Consider the following 20,459-nt stretch of genomic DNA (forward strand, 5'->3'; position numbering starts at 1 on the left):
ACTTAGAGTTGCCCATGCCAAGCCACTGGCCAGGTGGCCTGGACATGAGGAGGGAGCAGGGCCTTGTCAGATGCTCATCTGATGCTCCTGGAAGTTGGTTTGCAGAATCAGACCCCAAAGTTCTCACTTTTTAGAGTCTATTTTTATAGGAATTTCTTCCTATGCCAGTCTATGGGAATTGCTTCATCATGCTGTTGCTGAATCAATCAGCAGATAGCACATTCCTGACGGCTCCAAGATGTTATCTTGTTCTTTGGTTCTCCCATTCTTGAGGCTGTTGGGTGGATTCCAGTCTGCCCTCCGGGTGGGGTCCTCTGGTTATTTCCACTTGACGCCTTCTTCAGCCGATGGACACTGGATTCTTAGGCTGGCACCTCCCTGATCATTCAGTTATTATCCACACCAAGCATCCATCCACATACATCCTCTATCTCTATTTTAATCACAATTGTTAATACAACAAAAGGGCGGGGAGTCTCTGGGTGCTGTTTCTGTTGTTAGAGTATTGTTTTGAGTCTCTCTCTCTGTGAACTGCTTTGAGAACAGACTCTGTCTTAGAATGTACTAACACAGTTAGCAGCTTGCAAGTTTCACACATAGAGGGAGAGAAAGAGTACCAAAAACCAAGAGACCTCTTAATTAGTAATACCCTGGAATTTAAACTCTGGGGAACCAAACTCATTTGTGATTTTAATACAGAACTTCTTTAATATGATCCAACAGTGGGAGGTTCGAGACCAGCTGAGGGGTTAACAATGTTGCGTGTTTTGAGCGTTTTTTTTTTAAAATTACATAACTCTGCAGTGATTGTCAAAAACTCTGCCTCTGAGTGGGCATTAACGAGCCTCAGTTGATCAGCATACAAGGATTTACACAACACCAGTATTGATGAATAACCATCCAGTGATTGTGGAGAGAGCAGACCTCACAGCCAATCAGAGAGTAGGAGATTTACATATTTGCAATTGTGCATCATCCCTGTAGTCTGGCTGGCAGAGACCATTCCATTTCAGTCTCATTTAAAGTGCTGGCATTAACCCATTACTTCACTGCCTATGGTACAGGCTGTTAAGTATGAGCCTCAGGGTGATGGATATAGAGGATAATACTCCTTGTCTAATTGCCTTTCCCCTGTGCCTGAGTCTGCTGTGTCATATGAATATAAGAACGGCCATACTGGTCAGACCAAAGGTCCATCTAGCCCAGTATCCTGTCTGCTGACAGTGGCCAATGCCAGGTGCCCCAGAGGGAATGAACAGAACAGGTAATCAAGTGATCCATCCCCAGTCATCCAATCCCAGCTTCTGGCAAACAGGATCACTTGATGACGCCATCCTTGCCCATCCTGGCTAATAGCCATTGATGGATCTATCTTCCATGAACTTACCTAGTTGTTTTTTGTAGACTTCATCCTTTTCCCTCCCTCCTCTGAATTCGTGTTATCTCCTGGGGCCACACTGTGTAATTTAGAAAAATAATCTAACTTGGTAATCAATGTCTAAAAGTCAAGAGGATACCATCTTTTCACTGTCTTCCTTAGAGGAAGACTGGGGAAGAACCTTTCCAACTTCTGTCAGAAGGCTTGGGGGGTGGTGCTGTTTGGGGAAGAAAATTGCAGCTTTTAAAGTGTTGGGTTGTCCTTGTTTTTTTTTTTTTTTAATCTTTCACATTTAAAAAAAATCAACCCTTTGAGACTAATGAGGGTCTTTGGCAGTATAATAAGATGATAGGATTTTAAAATTTTTCTTCTAGTAATAGAATGAGACAGAATTTGCCTCTATATATTGTAGCATTAAAGACATGGGTGAAGCGTGACTTTTAGTTCACACTGCTTTTACACCAGTTATTCCATACACTTCAGTGGAGATGCACCTCAGAGTACTTGAGATCAGAATCAGGCCCTCTCTCGGGAAGAAAATGATTTATATGTAGGGAAATAAAATCAGACACCTTCATCCAAAGGGGAAGGAAATAGATGTTTGCTATATCTGTTTGTTTGCATTAAGCCTCTGTAGGGTGGCTTGTGTCTGAAAACCAGCAATGTCTCCCTTTCAGTGCTATTCCTGGTATTTCAGTTTGTTTTACAAAAATTAGTGTTTTGTCCCAGTTCTTCAAAATCCCTGTGGCCTTTGGCACCCTAGCAAAGCTTCTGGCCAGTGAAACTGATAGCAGGCTAGCTGATTGTTTATGTGCCTTAAGGGCTGCTCTCCCACCAGGACTGTCACCACCCTGCTTCCTGCCCTCTGCATGAGACCTGGACCCAGCCATCCTCAGCAGGTCACTTCTGCATTGCCCCAAGTGATGAACAAGGCAGCAGGCACCTCAGCTGCATTTCTACCACATGCACATGCCTACTGACCCAGCCTTGGTTGTCATCCTGGCTTCTCCCCACCTCACCTACACCAGAGATGAGCACCAGATTGTGGCAGGAGGTGTGGAGACAACCAGGTGGCTGTTTCTAGGGGGAAAGGAGGGAGACAAAGGAATGAATGAGAGAAAGACACAGAGAGAGGAGTTAATGAGCGTTACACTCCCTGTTTGCGAGTGTGAGGGGAGGGGGGCAGTGAGCGCTCCAAAGGGAAATGGCAAAAGGAAGCAGATTGAAGGCTGTGGGGAGGCAGAGAGAAGGAACAAGAAGAGAGGGGTGTGAGGGAAAGGAAAAGGAGAAAACAAAAGCACAGAAGATATAAGAACAGAGAAGGAAGAGGAGCAGAATGTAAAATCTAGAGAAGGAGAGAGAAAGAGAGTAGGATTGGAGCAGGAGAGATTCACAGATACAGCATAGCTGGGCCCATGGATAGAATGAATGGACTGGGCCCTGGAAAAAGGACTAAAGGGGGTAACGAGAGAGGGGTAAAGGCCCTGGTCTTTATTTGTTGTGTGGGAAAAGAGAAAAGAGATGGCTTGGCTGACAAGTGGGGAGTGAACTAACTTCACTCCCTCTCCTCCCTCCCCAGCCAAACCTTCCTTTGCTCACCTCCTTCTCCCCCCTTCCCCCGGCCCAATCTCGAAAACTCTCCCCACCCCAGCAGCATGTGCCCTGGCTTTCCCCTTTGACCATCTGCTCACCCCGTGTCTCAGAGCTGTGGGAGATTTTATTCTCCACGGCGTGAATGCCACAGCCCAGCTCCTAGCAGGGATGTCTTCAAACTTTAATGTTTTTCATGCCACTTTCTGTTAATAGTGAAGGTCACTTTAGTCTTGTCCCTGTCTCCCTGACACAGTAGTGCATTGTAACAGAAGTTTGTAAGAAGTGCGGGAAGGCTGGGGGAAGTCAGGGATGGGTCATCAGATATTCCAGCCAGGCAGCTTAAGAGACAGTAATTGTTGTTGCTCTGTTTCCACTACATACACTTTTATTATATGACTGTGCCCTTACAGAGCCTAATTTTTAGCGTTTACTATTGATAATAATTTATGGAGGTTTGGCAACCAAGAAATCCCAGTGCCACAATTCACCTCTGTACATGGCTGCTTTAGATTTTCACAGGGAGACTTCATTAGCACTTTGGAGGCATATTCAGTACATAAAAAAATTCTTTCCAGTTCAAAAACCTTCCTCCTCCGCTACCTGTTTGTCCTGGAGCTGTGCATTACTCTGACACTGGAAGGTTCCAGGAGCTCAAAACTCTGTGCCCAGCTTGAATCAGTAGGCTAGAGATTGATTGCTAGAGGTAGACATCAGAGACTGCATCATGTACTGTGATGGGTATATATCACCTCAAGAGTTCTCCTGTCCTCTTGAGTCCAGTGGAAGGTGTTGGGGGAGATTTGTGTGTCATCTCCCTCCTCCTCATTCATCATCTCCCTCTCCTGAAGTATTGTTTGTTGCCTGTCTTGGTCTGTGATTTTCTTATTTAGATCCTAAGCTCTTCAGGGCAGGGAACTTGTCTCTCTTTGACATATAAATGTAGAGTGCAGACTCAATAATTTTACATCAATAATTAAATGCATAACCTTATTCTCTAATTTTGGGCAAGGGCAAGACAGAGAACAGAGTTTGTAATCTGTCTCACCTCAAGATACTGGGTAGGGGGGGAAACAGAGATTCCGTTGCAGAAGGTTCTATGATATCTTTGGTCCCAGTTGCACTGTATAACGTTTTGTGTCCAGGATCACATAATCTTAGAAAGCTATGGGATTGTATTGAATCCCATCCATTAAGTATTGTAATGACAATAACATTTCTTTAACTATGAAGATTGACCAAGTAGCCCTGATGCAAAAGATAGAGTTATCAAGGTCCAAATGCTGCTCCCATTCACTATTGTCATTCCAGAGAGCCTGTTTTTTGTCAACCACTTCCACCAGTTTCATGCTTTTTTGTGTAACTCTTGACTTAATGAAGTTACTCTTGGTTTGCACCAGTTTCATGTAGATCAAAATCAGGCCAGAGTAATGCCATTGACTTGGGTGGATTTCCACCAGTGTCGGTGAAAGCAGAATTTGGCCTCAAATAAGGAGCATGAGAGGGAGAGTGTGGGTCAGATTGCCATTCTTCCTCAGTGAGCAGATGGAGGGGCATTTATGTCTCATTCAGAATGGAGAGGAAGTACTCTCAGCAGATAAGTGAAGCAAGATATCATCTCACAGGATTGTCCTTACTCCTCAGGTGGCTTTGTTTTCATTTTTCACCCTTCATGCCAGGCATTGTCAGCCCCCCAAGACCTTTCAGCTGAATGTAAACAATGATTTGCAATTTGCATCAGCCGCCATGCACTCTTACAGGATTCAGGAATGTCCTGCAGGCCCGGGCGGGGCCCTTTGCAATCAAGTGCAGTGGTCTCTCTCTATATTTTCTTTCTATGGTTTTTATCTCCCTGGGCCCTTGGGATGAGATCACATCCTCTGGTCCCATGGTTAGTGGTTATTCTGACTTCATCCTGCCTGTCTGAAGTCTGGATGTCGCGCACACACACACTTAATGGGAGCAGCTCAGCAGGCCACGGGGGCCCGCTCCAAAAAACGATCATAATTTGTTCTGCAGCCTCAGGGGAAAATCAGAGTTGAGTGGTGAGTCACATTGCTCTGTGGACCTGCTGCTGCTAGTGGGGGAGACTGGGGCAGTTCCTGTGACGACACAAGAGCATGGTCCCGCAAAGGCAGTGATTCCCAGTGGTCCTTTGCTTTGCCTAAGGCAAAGTAATGTCTCAGAAGCACTGAGCCCCAAGACCACTGTATCTCTCTTTGCTCACAGCCTTAGGGCTTGCCTACACTTACATTCTGTAGTGCTCTAACTTGCTGGCTCAGGGACGTGAAAAATCACCCCCCTGAGCGCAACAAGTCTGAACACTTTACAGCGCTAGTGTAGACAGGCTCCGAGGTAATCCCCTGGATTACCAGGAGCCCTGGGAGAGCTCTCTCCCAGCGCTCGCACGTGACCACACTCGCACTTCAAAGCGCTGCCATGGGAGCATTCCCGTAGCAGCGCTTTGAAGTTTCCAGTGTAGCCCTGCCCTTAACTCCGAATCAAACATCCCATCTGAGGAATTGGGTTTGATCCTGTTCCCCTTGAAATTAATGGCAGTTTGTCATTGGCTTCAGTGGGAGCACGGAGCCGGCTCTTTGACCTTCTGATACCTTGGTAGGCAGAGCACTAACATTTCCAAACCGATCCCAAATTGGTACAGACTGTGGAAGTCTTCAAACTGGATTTGCTGGCAGGGTGTTTTCTGGTTATTCATCCCCCACATCCTGGTTTGCACTGTGCAATTTGCCCCCACTTGGCTGTTTTCATCATCCCTGGTCTTGTGACAATAAAAGCTGGAGTTGTAACAATTCCCATTGGCTCAGTTAAGTCCATGATCTTCCCACGTGCACCGCTGCACAACTGGCTCTCAGAAATCAGGGCACAGGCAAAAAACCCTATAAGGTCTTGCAATGGTCACTAAGCAAATGACCCTTGGAAAAATAACAGACCACTGGTGTTTGGGGCGGGTGGGGGAGGAAAGAGGGTTCCCCTGACGGACTTGGAGTGAGCACACAAAGGGCAGCCCCTTCTTTGTAGAAATAGAGTCATGGGTTTGGCTACACTTATTCTGAGAGGGAGCTTCCCAGCCTCGGCCCCACAGACTTCGGTTAGCAGGGCTCTCACTAGTGCACTAAAAATTGTTGCGTGCATGTTATTTTGACATTGAGACTTGAGTCCCGCTTACACAAGTCTGTCGACCAACATGGGAGGCTTGGTCCCAGACGCAGTATAGACACATCCTAAGTGGCTTTTGCTAGCGCTGCTGAGCACAGCGGGAGACTCAGCCAGTCAGGGAACTAGAAGAAATATCATTGACTTCAGTCAATTTGACCTCCACAATATAAATAATTTTGAAACGTGCTGAAATGTTCATGGTTGTCTGTATGGGTGCAAAATTTTGTGCCCAGTCTGAATGACAATTTCATGGAGATGAAATGTGTATCTTTCTATCTGTGTTCTTACATCAAGCCCATTTCGTGTTAATAGAAACTTTATGGCAAATGTTTTTTTTCTTTTGCATGAAATATTTTACACAGCTCTAGTAATTAGCACTATGCCTTCGGGAATAATGTCAGTAAGCAGGCAGTGTAGTGTATGCCTCTGGACTTAAGCTGTACGTTTAAATGTTCATGTATCCCTACTTCATACAGAATGTGGTCTAGTGATAAAAACATGGGACTGTGTGTCAGGGTCCGTAGATTCAGTTCATGGTGCTAGTGTCTCGGATAACACCGAGCAAGACATTTAACTGATCTGTGCCTCAGTTTACCTCTGTAACATGGAAATAACAATACTTCCCTATCCTCCTAGGGATACAGTAAGACTTCAGCTCCGTTTGTAAGTCACTTGAGATTCCTTTGATGCAAGGTACCACCACTAGTGTGAACATGCTTTCAGTTTTTGAAAGAAATAGGTTGTCTTGTCCCAAAGTGGATGTTAAGAACACTGGCATGGACTGAAGGCTAATTGTGCTCTGGGAGCATCTACTGGCACAGTGGCAGTTTGTCATCTCCACATGCCAGGCACATATCTGTTTTTGTTTCTTTGCCACACACAAAAATGTCGATGTAAAGCATCTTTTCTTGGACTACTTTGTAAAAGAAATTGTGGGCCATTTGCGTGCAGAGATTAATGAATTCTAGGAAGAATGCCTTACAGCTCCCGTGAAATCACTCTCACCGCACAACACACATTATTTCCAGGAAGAGAGCCTATAAAATTTATTTTCATTTGTTCATGAAAACATGTAACCCTCTGAGACCATCCAGACATGCTAGCCTTCCCAAACATATTGGCATATGCTGTATCTGTCACAGGAATACAGAAATTTGGAAGCAGGAGCCCTCCCTTCCAGAGATCTAAATTCGTGTTCTTGGGGTGTCTCCTTCCAATCTACAAAGCTGTTAGCACCAGAAACCCCCAGCAAAAAATGAGAATCCTTTCGCAACAAAGGTTGGGTATTATCTGACCAGTCAGGCAGATTCTGGCATGCGGCTCCTCCTGTTAGGAAATCAAGTAGACTCTTTGTCTACTCTCCAGCAGGCACCGCTTCTCTCATTCCACAGCTTCGCTTGATATGAGGAACTGACTCAGGAGCAAAAGGAAGTTTTCCCTAGGACAGTCCAAGCCTCCAGGGGATGATTACAGGTTAGACAGAGAAGTGTGCAAGTCTCCTCTCACCTGTGCTGTTGTCTGCCTCTTGCTCCTCCTCCCCATTACTCTGTCTTCTCTACTCTGTTAAGCTCCGTCTTCCACCTTTTTTAGCTGTCCTGATAGATGCCTCTTTTGGAAAGACGACTGATTTCTGTGGTACTGATTCTGCAAATATAGCATATACAGTGTGCGAGTTATACATTTTAAAATATAGATCAGAATTAGACTGTAGGAAGGGTGCTTACATAATAGGCATAAATAATACATTTGGATAAAATACATTAAACTGCTAATGCAATTAATTAGGTTGAGACTTTGATCACACAAAAGCCAGACACTTCAAAGTTGCAATTCCAACAACAGCTGAATGGTGCAAACTTCATTACCTCAGGGTCAAACTGTACACTCTGCATGCATGTGACTTCCATTGACTTGATTTCCTCTTGGGACTGGGTGTCACACATGCCATGGGAATTCAGGATATGGCTCTTAAACGCAGTTCAGCGCTGGGGCCTTGGAGCAAAGGGTAGATGCAGAGGAGATCTCCCAGGGCTGCAGAGGCAGGCAGCAAGGGTAACACGATTGTTGGCAGCCGTACCAGCCTGCCGGTGCGTTCAGAGCGTGCAGTCTAGCAGGGGCGCCAGCCCCACAGACTCTTCTCCTGTGCCTAGGATACTCAGGGAGACAAAGGGAGAAGCACAGTGAGCATCAGAATAACATTCCTTTGAAAAGGATTACAAAATCACTGGCCAAATAACAAAATCCCTGTCCCTGAGTTCTGTAACCCCACCTGCACAGACCTAACCAGCCAGTAGTCCTTGCATGCAAATATGAGGTGTGTCCGCCAGGTTAGCCCCCTTAGGTTTGAGGAGTAGCTTAGAGATCTATTATTTCTGTTGGCAGGGAGGCTTACGCACAGCCATCTAAGCTAGCACAGGAGACATTGATTCAGCCCTGCCTGTGCTACACAAATCACCCATTTTATAAATGGTTTTGTCTAGCACAGTCCAGCCCTCAGTGCAGACAGGGCGTAATGTGACTAAACTCCTGCATCTTCGCAGGGGGTTAGACTAGATGACCCTTGCGATCCCTTCGAAGCCTATGATTCTATGAAAACCGCTTTTGCAAACACAGTGTGAGAGGAGGCAGTACCCCAGCACTGTTTAAATGCTCCATGTTTATCGTTATCTTGTTATGATAGCAGGTGGGAAGGGCCCCCTCTCTTGCCCCATCTGTCCCCTCTCCATAGAGCAGCGTTTGAAAGGGCCCCCGTTCACCACTACCTTTTCTCTACGCTGTTCCTTCCCACCTGTCTAATGGCTGTTTACACACTGACCTCACAGCCATGTTTATGAGCTGGCTTTAAACACAATTCCCTCTAGGCCGATTTACCACACTCTTAAGCCAGCTAGGTAGATGGGGCAGAAACAGTATTTTAAAAGCATGCACTAGGCTGAGTCTCAGTCCAGTGCTTTGGCCACAAGACCAACCTTGGTCTGACCCACATCAGACTGACCAACTGTCTGACCCGCCTCACTGTGGTAAACAGGTTTAGCAGAAGCCATGTATAAATCTGGTCTTTGAAGATAGCTGGGAGGCCAGTGCAGATGGGCCCAAAATGTTCTTCCTAACCCCTGGTCTTCCTGAGCTCCCAGCTAATAGGCACATAGGCCAGAAGGGACCAGCATGATCATCTAGTTTGACTTCCTGCATTTTGGAGGCCACAGAACCTCGCCCACCTATTCCTATAATAGACCCATGACCTCTGAAGTCCTCAGATCATGCTCTAAAGACTTCAGGTTACAGAGATTCCACCATTGCCACTAGTTCAAACCTGTATGTGACCCGTGACCCCTGCTGCAGAGGAAAGCAAAAAAACCCCACCCTGGGGTCTCTGCCAGTGTGAGGCAGGGTCTCTGCCAAATTCCTTCCTGACCCCAAATATGGTGGTCAGTTGGACCCTGAGTATTTCGGAAAGACCCAACAGCCAGACATCAGGAAAGAATTCTCTGTAGTAACTCAGAGCCTTCCCCACCTAATGTCCCATCGCCAGCCACTGGGGATATTTGCTCCTACCATTCACAGATTGGCTACATGCCATTGTGGGCAGTCTGATCATACCACCCCCTCCATAAACTTATCAAGCTCAGTCTTGAAGCCAGGTAGGTTTTTTGCCCCCACTGCTCCCATTGGATCTTCACTCCTCTGATAGTTAGAAATCTTTGTCTAATTTCAAGCCTAAACTTGTTGATGGCCATCTTTCTTTCAGGGACTAAGCTTGCCCATGGCCTGGTCCATAGTGTATGCTTGCTGTCTTCCCTCAGCAGCTGCTTCCTCCTTCTCCTCCTCTCTTTTCCTTTCTTCCTCTCTAGCTGTAAACCCATCTCTCCCTCCTCTTTCCCTTGTTTCCCATCCGTCCCAGAAACATCCCTGTCCCTCAGGTGCCCTCACAATGAGAGTTTCCTCACGTTCCCCCAGACATCCACATGCACCATGTCTCTCCTCTTGTACATGCTTCACAATGTATCACTCCTCTAGATACTGATAGGTATGGTAGGCGTTCTTCAAAGGCCACTTCAGAAATCATCATTCACCACAGCTCCACTCCAAACTGAATTAACAAATTTGTAACTTATTACTTACAGTTCAGATCAATGAATAAACTCCGGTACTGATCAGCTGGCTGTGCCCTCTGTTCTTTTATAATTTTGACAGATAATATTTTGTTTTAAAACTTTTAAAAGTTTTATTGATTTTACATTTTCATATTTGTGCAAAATTTTGGGGTTTAAGCATTTTTTTATTTTTATTGATTTAAATTTGCACCGTTGCAGGAAATCATGGTGGACTCCTAGAATAGGGGGTTTCACAGTAATTATTTAATGACAGTAGATGCTGATATTCAAAAAACACAAATTGTCAACATCACGTAAAAATATACAAAGTAAATCCCCTTAAATCAAACTGTCATTCTCAAGCAGCATTTTTCTTACTTTGCCAGTCTGTAGATCATGATTTTTGTTGATGGAAATATTCTTTCATCGGTTTACATGTGTACAGTGAAATCAGTGTTTACCAAGAAAAATCTAATCCTTCCAATCCAGGAGTTTGGTTTCTCTTTAAAATTGCTCATGCTTGTAAAACCAACGAAGAAACTCACATTTGGGATAAGAGTAGAAAAGGCAGAGCAAAGTCTGGAACTGGTGCTGACAAAATATATTGAATGGAGAAGGTGGTGGGAAATGTCACTATCCACACTGGCAAAACCCAGCATTGTGGGGGATTCTGCATTGATGCATTTAGATTATTGGGCCATCGACATCACATTGTGTGGGGAGCAGGGAGGGGGAGCAAGAGGAATTCCTGAGAAGTGGGGAGCGCGCCAGGCTGTTAAGGGACACCTCAGTGCTCCCCCACACCCTCGGTGGCTTCACTCTGTATGGTGATGCACTCCTGCCCACCATAGTGCCAGGACCCTGTCCCAACCCGCTGGAAGGTGGGACTGGACTGCCAGGGAGTTCTGCCTGCTCCCTGGCAGCCAACTGATCCCATGCACTGCTGCGGCTGCTCCAGCCCTTCCGCCAGCTCCCGTTCCTCTCTTGCCTCAGTGTGAGCAGCGGGGACAGAAAACTTTGAGGGGGGGGGTGAAAACATATATTCCCCCCCTCCCCATTATTTCCATTCGCCAGACACTAATGCCCACTCCCAACCCACAGTTCCACGCCCCGTGAAAATCCACCCTACTATCTTCAGTAAGCACTAGTGATTTAGGAGAAAGTTTTAGTCTAAGACACAGTTGTGAGTTCAGTGCTCCACAATTGGAAGTGGTTCCACAATTAGGCACAGTTGGGAGTCAGTGGAATTACAGGTGTGAAATCGGTGTGGTGGAAGTAGAATCAATCCCTGCGTGTAGGCATAGGTGCTGACTCTGTGGGTGCTCCAGGGGCACCCATGGGGAAAAATTGGTGGGTGCTCTGCACCCACCAGCAGCCAAGCTCTCCGCACCTCCCAGCTCACCTCCGCCTCCTCCCCTGAGCGCACCGCATCCCCGCTTCTCCTCCCAGGCTTGTTGCCGCGAAACAGCTGTTTTGCCGCGTAACAAGCTGTGGGAGGGAGGGGGAAGGAGCGGGATCGCAGCACGCTCAGGGGAGGAGGTGGGGAAGAGGCGGGGCCTGGGTGGGGATTTGGGGAAGGGGTCCAGTAGGGGCAGGGAGGGGGCAGAGTTGGGGCAGGGACTTTGGGGAAGGAGTTGGAATGGGAGCAGGGCAGGGGTGGAGTTGGAGCAGGGCCGGGGGGTGGGGGGGGGACGCAAGCACCCACCAGTGCTAGGAGAAGTTGGCGCTTGTGTGTGTAGGAAATGATGCTCTCCTGCAACATAATTCTAGGATTGTTCAAAAGAACTGCTCTGAAAGAGACCATCAGGTTCAGGATGCAAAGTCATAATGCTTCCTATGCTTTCTAATTTGGAAAGGGCATAGAGAGCCCTTCACCTCTACTTACTGCTTCAACTGCAGTCCAGACTGTTAATGGCTGAAAATTATCATGTGATGGATGTTTAGTGAAATGACTTGGTGGGACTTAGCGCGTTTCCTTGTGTACAGTATCCTACGTCATAAAAACTCTCACTACATACTTAACATGTACCCTGAAAGTTATCATGTACTGTGTATGTTCTGCTCTGCTTCCTCCATCTCAACCGTGGAAACGCTGCATTCTGGCCTTGTGTCTCTTCATTCACACCAGAGACATCATTCCTTTTCCCCCTCCACTTTCTTCTTTTCCCTGCTGTGGCTGTGGGGAAAGCGAACACAGGTTAAAACATGGAAGGAGCAGTCTGGTACGGGAGGGATTATAAGGCAGTAGAAACAAGGTATGCTTTAATAACCGGCTGCCTCTTTTTCTCTCTCTCTCTTGCAGTTGTTGCAATCTCAGGATGTGAAAGAAGACGCTGTCCTTTGCTGTTCCATGGAGGTATGAATGGGCTGTTGGGACCTCAGATATTCTGAGCCAAATTCCCCACAGCTTTGCTCCGTGTGTCATTGTTCACACCTGTACCAAATGGTTGTAAAATCAGTACGGTGGTGTTTTCAGCCCCCTCCCACCCCTTTGCACTTGTTCTGCTCAGAGGTAAATGGTGACAGGAGGGCAAGCAGTGGAGAATCAGGCCCTCTTTTCTATATTTATTCTTTTAACTTGTTTGTTTATTTGAGGGACATTGCAACCAAAACTGGAAGCTCTCAAGAGGGACCACAATTTCACTCCTGCAGCCTTGTACTGCGTATAACCCAAGCCAAGGTGTGAAACCAAGCTCCTGACCACCTATAATCATCAAGAATCCCACAACTCCTTTTCTGTGACAAGGGTATTCCCATCATGAATGTGTCTGTTTCATTATGTTTGAATATAGCAAACTACATCCTGCAGCTTTATTGCTTTGTGTTGTGGTCCCATCACAAGCTATGTATAGTCAAGGCAGACCAATATGAGGTGGGGAATATCTGAAATAACACTGGTGATTCAACATGAGTCAGTACTGAGCAAATGCCTGGCATGGTGTGTGCTGGCTCTGAGCTCCTGGAAGGGCCATTATACAAGTGAAATGTTAAGTTAATGTCCTAACCACTTAATTACCACAAGGGTGAAGTATTGAGTTCCTGTTTGAAGCACACATCAAATTGGGTCAGGGGACCCAGATATAACTCAGTTGTTCCCTGTCTCACTTCCAGTGCAATTCCTATCTCTCATCTAAACAGGACTTTTCCAGAGCTCGGTAACCAGGCTAAAGCTTTGGACATGGTTACAAAATCCATTTAAGGTCCCATCTACTGCACACAGTGGAATCTTGCTAGAATTTGGTCCCCCGTCCGAGATGTTAAAATGCCTTAAGATAGGGCTACAACGGTTTCCCCCAAGCTCCTACATGACACAGGACACTTTCTGCTCAAAGAGTGACATTCCTCCAACTACCCTGTTTTATTTTTAATTGCTGAGGATTTTCTTCCCCTTTCCCTCCTCCAAAGTTCTTCCCTCCTTACATGCTGCTTCTGCTTTCCCCCTGGCTGACCACCCTTATGATAGGCCTGCACCACCCTCAATGCGATGTTCTGATTGGCAGTCATCAGTTCAGTCTGGAGCGTCTCATGAGCCCCTAGAGATGAGCCATCACCTTAGGTATATACACTGCACGCTCAGTCTCAACCAAGCCTGGGGCCCAGAATCCTAAATATGAGTCCCATCACTATGCACACAGTGCCATGCTACCCGACTGACTTTATATTTTATATTCCACTTTAAAAAAGCCTATGTTAAAAAGAACATCAAGATTGCAAAGTCAAGCATTCAGAAGTTAGGATATGCCCGAATGAAGGTTGCCTGTGCCCTTTATATGTTCAAAGCACAGCTTCCATTGACTTCAGTTGCATCTGTGAGTGCTCAGCACTTCGTCAAGCCAGGCCCCAGCATCTCAAGCCAGGCACCCAGAAAACGAGAATACATCATTAGTGACCACTTGTGGAAAGTTCGGTTTAAGTGACTTGCTCGGAATCATGTAGGGATTCTTTGTGGCAGAGGCACAGATAAAATCCACTTCTCCAGAGCAGCATTCAACTGCCTTAAGCATGGGACCCTCCTTTGTCTTCTGTAATCCCCTGCCTTCTTCACTACACACCCACACCTTCCAACCTCTGCCACAGATGAGCCAGGGATCCTACAGATAACAGCCTCCTTCACGACCCAAACCTGATGCAACCCCAGAGCATCTCCTTCCTGTGCATTGAATGAGACAGGGGCCCTGTGGGAAAAAATAGTATGTGATCATGTAAGTAAAGACAGACTGCCTCTTGGTCATCGGGCAGAAACACAAGGGGGCTGAATAAAGTTGCATCGACTACCTTAATTCTGACATTTCCTAACGTATGAGTGCTTGACTTTGTAATATTAATGTTCTTTTAATGAATTTTTGTGTGTAATTTCCTAGGTTTAAAAAAAAACTAAGTGAAAACATTGAAATTCCATCATGTGGCATCATATTGAAACCCACATGGGTCATCAGCATGGTTGGAACCTTTATTCATATTTATTATTTGTATTTACTGTAGCACCCGGGCACCCTAGTCATGGACCAGGGCCGCACTGTGGTAGGTGCTGCCCACAGAACAAAAAGACTGTCCTAGATCCACCACACAGGCCTCTGCCACTTGAGCTAATGGAGTAACGGATAGCAATAGTAGGTTGTCATCCTCTGTGTGGACCAGCACTAGAGCATGGGTGAAACACTTTGCCGGTAGATTTCACAGATATTTTCTGACAGCAGCGAAATGGTGAGAATCAGGAATCATGAGTTCCATTCCAGGCTCGAAAGGGATCTGAGCTGTAGTGGGCACAGATTCTTCTGCTTGTTCCCCCTGTCACTTTCACCTCCAGTCCTGGGAATTCTGGCTCTTCATCTGATCTGTCTCTCTTCCCTGACAGCCTCCAGCTGCCCGCCATCCAGCCTATGTGTTCCCCATCTCCACAGGTTCCCAGTCCCCGCCTCCTTTTCTGGACTTCTTGTCAAGCTTTTGTCCCCATCCCATTTCCCTCCCTTTCCCCTCCAGTTCCTTGTCCCAGTCTCTTTGTAGACAGTCCCATTCTCCACTGCACCCTGGCTTCTTGTCAAATTTGTCTCCCCTCCGCACCCCTTTCAGTAGCAGAATGTTCAGTAGTATATTTTGTTTAAAAAAAAATGTGGGAGGCTTAGGAATACATGGCCTCACTACAGGACCTAGTGAGTAACACTGAGAAGAGGGGAGACTGCCAGTTATTTGTGCAAGAATAGAGAATCATAGAAATGTAGGGCTGGAAGGGACCTCGGGAAGTGATGGTGAAGCCTCTTCCAGAGCTTAACTTCTAGTTAGAAAGTGAGTATCTAACCTAAATCTCTGTTGCTGCAGATTAAACCCATTACTTCTTGTCCTACCTCCAGTGCACATGGAGAATGACTGATCACAGTGATCTTTGTACCAGTCCTTAACATATTTGAAGACTGTTACCAGGTACCCCTCAGTTGTCTTCTCTCAGGACTAAACATGACCAATATTTTTAATCTTCCCACGTAGATCAGCTTTTCTTTAAAAGTTTTATCATATTTGTTGCCCTCCTCTGGACTCGCTCCAGTTGGTCCACATCTTTCCTAAGTGTTGCGCCCAGAATTGGATACAGCGCTCCAGGTGAGACTCACCAGTGCCAAGTAGAGTGTGATAGTTACCTCCTGTGTCTTACGTGCAACACTTCTGTTAATACACCACAGAATGATATTAGCCTTTATCCCGTCACATTGTTGTCTCATATTCAATCTGTGATCCATTATCGCCTCCAGACCCTTTCAGCAGTACTACCACCTAGCCAATTAGTCCCCGTTTTGTAGTTGTGCGCTTGATTTTTCCTTCCTCAGTGAAGTACTCTGCACTTGTCTCTATTGAATTTCATCTTACTGATTTCAGACCAATTCTCCAATTTGTCAAGGTAGTTTTGTGTTCTAATCCTACCCTCCAAAGTGCTTGCAACCCCTTCCATTTTGGTATCTTCTACAGATTTTATAAGCATGCTCTCCACTCCATTATTCAAGTCATTAATGAAAATATTGAATACTATCAGATCCAGGACTGACCCCTCTGGGACCCCACTAAATGTACCCTACCTTCCCAGTTTGACAGTGAACCACAGATAACTCCTCTTTGAGTACAGTTTTTCAACCAGTTGGGAACCCCCTTATACTAATTTCATCTAGATCATATTTCCTTAGTTTACTTATGAGAGTGTCATGTGGAACTGTATCAAAAACCTTACTAAAACCAAGATATATCACATCTGCTGCCCCCCTCCCCCCATCTACTAGGACAGTAACCCTGTCAAAGAAGGCAATTAGGTTGGTTTGGCATGATTTATCCTATTATCCCCTAGGTACTTACAAATTGATTGTTTAACAATTTATTTCAGTATCTTTCCAGGTATCAAAGTTAGGTTGACTGGTTTACAATTCCCTGAGTCCTCTTTGTTCCCCTTTTAAAAGACAGATACCATGTTTGCCCTTCTCCTGTCCTCAGAGACCTTGCCTATCCTCTATGAGTGCTCAAAGGTCATTGCTAATGTTCTGCGATTGCTTTAGCTAGTTCCTTAAGGCCCTTGGATGAATTTCATCAGGCCCTGTCGACTTGAATACATCTAATTTACCTAAATATACTTTAACCTGTTCTTTCCCTATTTTAGCATATATTCCTTCCTCCTTGTTGTTAATATTAATTGTGTTGAGTATCTGGTCACCATTTTAGTGAAGACTTAAGCAAAGACTTTGTGAAGACTTTTTAGTGAAGACTTAAGCAAACTAGGTATTAAACTCCTCAGCCTTCTTGATGTCATCAGTTATTAGCTCTCCTTCCTTGCTAAGTAGAGAACCTACACTTTCCTTCATCTTTCTTTTGCTCCTAATGTATTTAAAGAACCTCTTCTTTTTGCCTTTTATGTCTCTTGTTGGTGTAACTCATTTTGTGCCTTAGGGTATGTCTACACTATGAAATTAGGTCGAATTTATAGAAGTCGGTTTTTTAGAAATCGGTTTTATATATTCGAGTGTGTGTGTGTCCACAGAAAATGTTCTAAGTGCATTAAGTGCATTAACTCGGCGGAGTGCTTCCACAGTACCGAGGTTAGAGTCGACTTCCGGAGTGTTGCACTGTGGGTAGCTATCCCACAGTTCCCGCAGTCTCCGCTGCCCCTTGGAATTCTGGGTTGAGATCCCAATGTCTGATGGGGCTAAAACATTGTCGCGGGTGGTTCTGGGTACATATTGTCAGGCCCCCTTCCCTCCCTCCCTCCGTGAAAGCAAGGCAGACAATCATTTCGCGCCTTTTTTCCTAAGTTACCTGTGCAGACGCCATCCCACGGCAAGCATGGAGCCCGCTCAGCTCACTGTCACCGTATGTCTCCTGGGTGCTGGCAGACGCGGTACTGCATTGCTACACAGCAGCAGCAACCCATTGCCTTGTGGCAGCAGACGGTGCAATAGGACTGGTAGCCGTCATCGTCATGTCCGAGGTGCTCCTGGTCGCCTCTGTGAGGTCGATCAGGAGCACCTGGGCAGACATGGGTGCAGGGACTAAATTTGGAGTGACTTGATCAGATCATTCTCTTTAGTCCTGCAGTCAGTCCTATTGAACCATCTTATGGTGAGCAGGCAGGTGATACGGATTGCTAGCAGTCCTATTGTACCATCTTTTGCCGAGCAGCCATGAGATGTGGATGGCATGCAGTCCTTCTGCACCGTCTGCTGCCAGCCAAAGATGTAAAAGATAGATGGAGTCGATCAAAACAAGAAATAGACCAGATTTGTTTTGTACTCATTTGCAAACCCACCCTCCCCCGCCTCCCGTCTAGGGGACTCATTCCTCTAGGTCACACTGCAGTCACTCACAGAGAAGATGCAGCGAGGTAAATCTAGCCATGTATCAATCAGAGGCCAGATTAACCTCCTTGTTCCAATAAGAACAATAACTTAGGTGCACCATTTCTTATTGGAACCCTCCGTGAAGTCCTGCTTGAAATACTCCTTAATGTAAAGTCACCCCCTTTGTTGATTTTAACTTCCTATAAGCCAACCCTGTAAGCCGTGTCGTCAGTCGCCCCTCCCTGCGTCAGAGCAACGGCAAACAATCGTGCATCTGAGTTGAGAGTGCTTTCCAGAGCAGTCACAATGGAGCACTCTGGGATAGCTCCCGGAGGCCAATACCGTCAAATTGTGTCCACAGTACCCCAAATTCAACCCGGCAAGGCCGATTTAAGCGCTAATCCACTTGTCAGGGGTGGAGTAAGGAAATCAATTTTAAGAGCCCTTTAAGTCGAAATAAAGGGCTTCATCGTGTGTACGGGTGCAGGTTTACATCAATTTAACGCTGCTAAATTCGACCTAAAGTCATAGTGTAGACCAGGGCTTAGTCTTTCTGATTTTGTCCCTACATGCTTGTGCTAATCTTTTGTAGTCATCCCGAGCAATTCATCCATATTTCCAGGGACATTTTATTTACCCCTTCCCAAAACACAAGAACTAGGGCTCACCTAATGAAAATTAATAGACAGCAGGTTTAAAAAAAAAAAATACTTCTTCACAGAACTCACAGTCAACCTGTGGAACTCATTGCCATGGGATGTTGTGAAGGCCAAGAGTATAACTGGGTTCAAAAAAGAATAAGTTCCTGGAGGATAGGTCCATCAGGGATATAAGATAGTCAGGGATGCAACCTCATGCTCCAACTGCCAGAAGCTGGGACTGGATGGCAGAGGATGGATCACTGGAAATTGCCCTGTTCTGTTCGTTCCCTCTGAAGCTTCTGGCACTGGCCACTGTCAGAAGACAGGATACTGGGCAAGGTGGACTATTGGTCTGACCTACTATAGCTGTTCTTTTGTTCTTGTGAGTTGTTATTGTTGCTGTTAAAGCACAATCCTGCTTCCTTTAAGACAAAACAAGGTGAACACACACAAAAAGAGGAGCAAAAAGTACAGCAAAGATGATAGAAACTTCATCTTTCACTTGCAGCCCTGCTGCTGGAAAAGCACAAGAAGAGCACATAGTCTTAGCAGCCACTCTGAGCAAACTTGTACCAGCATCGGATGTTTTTGGCATTGCATTTAGCTGCCTTTCTGGTCACAGACTTACAGCAGCATTGCAAAATATGCAAGCTTGGCCAGCTAAACTAGGCTCTTATTAGACAAAAGGAAAAAGGAGAGAGAGGAAAGAGAATGATTAAGGTAGGGAAGGAAAAGGATACTATGTGTGGGGGACAAAGTTTCACATTCCAGGTGGTGGTTGGGATCTGAAGCTGATGGAGGTAACAATGTCATCATCTTGTCTCCCTCTTTCTGGCCCAGTCTGGTCAGGACATCTTTCAGGGGTAGGATGAAAAAGGTCCTGTGGATCCCAGGAGATGATGGGGGTAGCAGCCATATTGAAAAACCTCGCTCTTTCCTCTTCTCTCATCTTTCAGTCAGCCAGCGTCATGGTAGCCAGCTTTTTCTCCCGAAAGTCTCTTTTGGAGGACCCAAAAAGGCGAGTCTTGAATGGAATAACCCACCCCCCTCCTTATTTTGTCCACCAATTAGGCCTAATTTCTGACACACCAATTTTGGTTCATTAATTGACGGTGGCATACTTTTCTTGTTTGCCAGGCATGATGCTGAGTTATATCAGTAGGGCCTTTTTATCTGGACTAATGCAGTCTTTGTATCTCTTTTGCATCTTTTCCCATCAACATTTATTGTCATAGGTTATTGCGACACTTTATAAACTTTCTTACAGTTGAGCTCATAATAAGGGTAAATTTGTAGGCCCAGTTATCACAATGTACCTATGTCACATTTGCACCCATAGCCAGGTAGTTCAGCCTCCAAGATCTCAAGATTTGCACTTGTATCTCAGTTGCAGATGCTAAATGCAGGTGAGGACTTCGTCTCCAGAAAGGATGGCTGCACTTTTGGAAATCAGCCCTATTATGTAAATATTTTCTCCTTATAACTGAATGCTGTTCAGTGTAGCTTCCAGAAGCCCTTGAGTTGTTACATGACAGCAAAGAGCAGACCATCTGTGGCTCTTCCGCCATTGTTTCTCTGCAGCCGACATCACTTTTTCAGAGGTGCCATATGCCTGCATCCAGCTCTCCACTTTCCTCCTCCTCTAATATTTTACAAGCACATGTGCCAGGAGGATAGTTTTCCAGGAGAGTCTCCACAAAGTGAGGGATTCTGATAGCTATGCTGTGGTTAACTGAGCTTTATATTTCCCTGGGACCCCCCCACCACCCCACAT

General features: G+C 45.8%; 1 protein-coding gene across 7 annotated transcripts in view; it reads left to right on the forward strand.

Annotated features, from left to right (window-relative positions):
• CTIF (cap binding complex dependent translation initiation factor) overlaps positions 1 to 20,459 on the forward strand; it is a 347,267-nt gene that overhangs the window by 318,784 nt on the left and 8,024 nt on the right. For 5 of the 7 annotated variants that reach the window (XM_073343500.1, XM_073343501.1, XM_073343505.1 and 2 more), the window contains 2 exons: positions 12,542 to 12,595; positions 20,073 to 20,147. In XM_073343500.1, coding sequence (XP_073199601.1) covers positions 12,542 to 12,595; positions 20,073 to 20,147 — 129 coding nt within the window. The remainder of the gene's footprint in view (positions 1 to 12,541; positions 12,596 to 20,072; positions 20,148 to 20,459) is intronic. The other 2 variants (XM_073343502.1, XM_073343504.1) reach the window with 1 other exon arrangement.

This window comes from Lepidochelys kempii, chromosome 5 (assembly GCF_965140265.1).
Source record: "Lepidochelys kempii isolate rLepKem1 chromosome 5, rLepKem1.hap2, whole genome shotgun sequence".
Taxonomy (NCBI): domain Eukaryota; kingdom Metazoa; phylum Chordata; order Testudines; family Cheloniidae; genus Lepidochelys; species Lepidochelys kempii.